We start from the raw sequence: 4,063 nt of genomic DNA on the forward strand, positions 1-4,063 counted from the left end.
AATGTTTAAATTCTTGACAAATTAAACGGCAGCCTGCAAGTGAATTTCCAAGTGACTATTTCGGTATTCTATCCTGACAAAATTCGAAGACATTTGCGTATGAATTTAGTTAGGAAAGTTGGATGCATGTTTAACCCTACAATGTTAATTCCCTTTCTTTTTTACTCAGTTGTTAGATTGTTTGTATGCAGCAGCAATGTGGTTAATAAGTCCTTTATTTCTCACTTAAAAATTACACTGATCAACATATGAAGCGATCTTTAACATCGGAGAGGAACTGGAAATACGCATATCGCCACGACGTGATCAAAGCTAAAGAGCCACAAACTCCCCAAAATCCTACAATGAAACCAAGAGCCACTGAAATATAAAACCATGGAATTTCATTCCCATTGCCATGCACATCTTCCATGTTCTTGGTTGCATTATCATTTGTGTTCTGCTGGCATTTGTTTGGAAGCGGGGAACCGCAAAGTCCCGGGTTGCCCTCAAAGGCAGTGGCATCGAAGCCTTGGATCTGAGTGCCTAACGGTACTTGTCCTTGGAGGTTATTGTATGCAACACTAAGTGAAGCCAAGAAATGAAGACTTGATAGTGAAGCTGGGATTCCGCCCGACAGATGGTTTCTTGAGAGGTCTAATCTCTCCAAGTTTGTGAGGTTAGATACCTGGTCTGGAATGCTGCCAACGATGTTGTTGACGCTGAGATCCAGCTCGTGAAGGTTTTGCAACCGGCCTATCTCAATGGGAATATTGCCACTTAGACTGTTATTTCGGATGTAAATTGCTCGAGGCAAGTTGGACAGATAGTTGTACTGCAGATCTGTGACAGATTCATTCGTTCGCTGCGTGTAGATAGGTAGTTCGACATCACCATCTCTTTGAGCGGCAGGCTTCTCGGATACAAGAGCTTGTAGTGAGAAAAGCTCCTTTGGAAGTCCCCCAGAAAGTGAGTTGTTGTTCAAGCTTATGAAGAAAAGACTGGGAAGACTTCCCAACCAAGGAGGTATTGAGCCTGTGAGTCTGTTGGAAGACAAATCAAGGGCTTCGAGTTTCTTGAGCTTTGACATCCACACCGGAATATGACCTTTAAGTTGGCAGTCAGATAAGCCAAAAAGGCGGAGATTTTGAAACCCAGAACCAATCATAGCATCACCATCTGGCAGTTCTTCACCTATAAAATTATTTGGAAGTGTGACCACCCTGAGACTTTTGAAACGCATCAATATATGCATAGCGCCCGTGATATTGGTGAGTCTGTTCCTACCAAGCGAGAGGAAGGATAGGTATTTCATTGAAACAATCTCGGGCTGTATCTGTCCCTCTAGATTATTACCGCTCAGGCGAACTGCTTTCAGAAACTTGCATGAGTAAAGGCTTTTTGGCATGACACCGGAGAAGTAATTGCTCCCAAGATCAAGCTTGATAAGTTGATCAAGTTTGGAAAAATCTAGCTCCGAGATATTTCCATCTAAATGGTTGGATTCAAGATTGAGTTCAATAAGGTTTGTGCAATTCATCAAAGATGGGGGCAGAGGACCTTCAAGATTGTTGAAATGAAGGAGCATGATTTTTAATTTGGAGAGCTTCCCGATATGGAGAGGAAGTGCGCCACTCAAATGATTGAAGTAAATCTCTAGGATTGTGAGGCTTGTGAGATTGACAACGTTGTCACTAATGTGACCGAAAAGTTGATTGGAAGGTAACGAAATTTCGTGAAGCGCTTGGGCTTTGAAGAGATCACTAGGAAGAGTCCCAGAGAGAGTATTAAAGCCCGCGCGAAAGATTTCCAATTTCAAACACTGTCCTAGTCCGAGAGGAATTGAGCCATTGAAATCGTTGTGGGAGAAATCCAAGACTCTGACCAAAGAGGAACGAAGACAAATGGAGGAAGGTAATTTGCCAGTAAAATGATTTTTACTGACATTCAAGCTGCTCAAACTCCAGGCATGCTGGAGGAATGAAGATGGAATTGTTCCATTGAATTGATTGTTCGACAAATCCACTATTTGAATGTAACTAGATGATAGAAGCAATGGTACTTCTCCGGAGAGAAGGTTATAGCTCAAATCAAGAATTTCAAGGTGACTCAAGGACAACAATAGTCCAGCTTCAAGAGGACCGGAAAGCAGATTGTGGGAGAGATTGAGGTGCGAAAGATGTGTGAGGTTTCCAAGAGAACAAGAAACGCCTCCTTGGAGCCGTTTAGAGGGCAACAAAACATGTGTTACCCTACCATCGGCATCACAAGCGATGCCTTCCCAGTGACAACAATCACTGGAAGACCAATTTAAACGAGAAGAAGACATATTGAAAGATGACAAAAGAGAGTTGTGATCTGCCTTGTTGCAAGCATGGTTTGTAGAAATGAAAGCAGAGAACACAAAAAACTGGAAAAGGACTCCATAAGGTATTATATGACTAGGTGCCGGCATGGCGTTTTTTGCTATGGCTGTACCGGAGTTATATTGCTCGCATCGTTTGGGGGGTATATATACACTTCTTTGTCTGAACCAAAGGAGGTAGAAATTAACAAAGGGAAGAAGGTAATTAGGTAATGGTTTGTATTCTTGTGCTCAGTGTTTGAATTTCTCAGTCTTTGCTATTTAGAGACTTGAGTGAAATGGGACGTCACTAACAATGGAGGGTGTCTAATCATGGGTTGGGAGCAACGCAATAGAAGGTCTACATTGACTTTTCGCTTGTGCTTTTGGAAGAGCTAAAAACAGTTTTGTCTTGAAACATAGTTGTTTGATAAAAAATTTAAAAGCCCTTTTGAGTGTGAAGTAGAAGCACTTTTAATCACTTTGACAATTTTTTTGATGCAATCAAGTTAAGGAAATTCAATTAAACAGGAGAGTTGTGTAGTTAAGTATAAGAAGTAGAAGTGAGAAGCTCATTAATTAATTAATTAAGTGAATTTTCTATGATTTAACAAATTGTAAGTACTCTTACATGAAAGAGAGAAGGATACTTGCTCAAATTTTCCTCTTTAAAATTTAAGTTTCGCTCTTATAAAAAGAAATAATACAATTACGCGTATTAATTATAGAATATAGCCTGACGTAAACTTATCATCTGTCAACTTATTTCACGACTATATTTTTTTCCTTTGTCTAGACTTTGAAATCTCAAATCTATAATAAATAAATATGAAGAATGCTTTGAAATTGCACTAACATCACATGCCACTTACCTAAGTTGATTTTTCTTCTCTTATCAGATTGGACTCAATAGGTTTACTTAAGTCATAACCAAGGTAAATTAATGGAGCGTTTTTCTTTTTGCTGGGTAAGATGCTTTATAATATGTGACAATTACACTAATGGAGAGTAGGAACAACGGCAATACGTGTTGATAATGATCTTATATTGATGAGAGGAGGACTTTGCATGAGCTTATAAGTAAGTTGGATTATTCCTCATATTTTCAATTGATTTTATAGAGGGACCTTAACTTCTTCATAGTATCAGAGCCGATTATCTCACATGTTAAGTCAAATAGTCACATGCGCTTCACGTCATCCTGTTGTGTTGTTCACGTGTTAGGTTTGAAAATTCACCACATGTGAGGGACGCGTTGAGAATAAATCATACATTGATGAGAGGAGAGACATGACGTAACCTCAACTTCTTCACTACCTTGAGACATCAACAAATTGTAAATCAAGACATTTGTTTGCCAAAAAATTTAACAAAAGAAACTGTTACGTTGTTGCAGCAACATGTTTCTTCCAGAATGTGTCATGCTACATACGTTAACAAGATAATTGCAATTTAAACTTTACTGTTTGATGAAAGAGAAAAAAAAATCGTGAACCGTTTTCTTTTGTGTTTTCCTAGATAAACGTAAGCACCGTTTTGTGCAGTATATACATCTTCTGGAAGCCATGACAACTACATATGAGCATTGTTAAATTGCAACTTGCAAGCTTTTCAATGGATCAATATATAATACTAGAAAGTTTGCCCGCGCGTTGCTGCGGGATTAGAAATTGTGTGAAAAAATGTGTTTAAAGGTATAAACACATCAACTTTATCACATTTAATTGAATTACTGCATCA

General features: G+C 38.9%; 1 protein-coding gene across 1 annotated transcript; it reads right to left on the bottom strand.

The window, feature by feature from the left end:
• Positions 1-241: 241 nt before the first annotated feature.
• LOC137715584 (receptor-like protein 3) lies at positions 242-2,434 on the bottom strand. The gene has a single exon (XM_068454927.1). It carries the CDS (start codon positions 2,432-2,434, stop codon positions 242-244), a length of 2,193 nt encoding a protein of 730 aa, XP_068311028.1.
• Positions 2,435-4,063: the final 1,629 nt, after the last annotated feature.

Source organism: Pyrus communis, chromosome 14, assembly GCF_963583255.1.
Source record: "Pyrus communis chromosome 14, drPyrComm1.1, whole genome shotgun sequence".
Classification (NCBI taxonomy): domain Eukaryota; kingdom Viridiplantae; phylum Streptophyta; class Magnoliopsida; order Rosales; family Rosaceae; genus Pyrus; species Pyrus communis.

Coding starts and splice junctions, on each gene's coding strand:
- LOC137715584 (XM_068454927.1), bottom strand. CDS start 2,434: ATGCCGGCACCTAGTCATATAATACCTTATGGAGTCCTTTTCCAGTTT.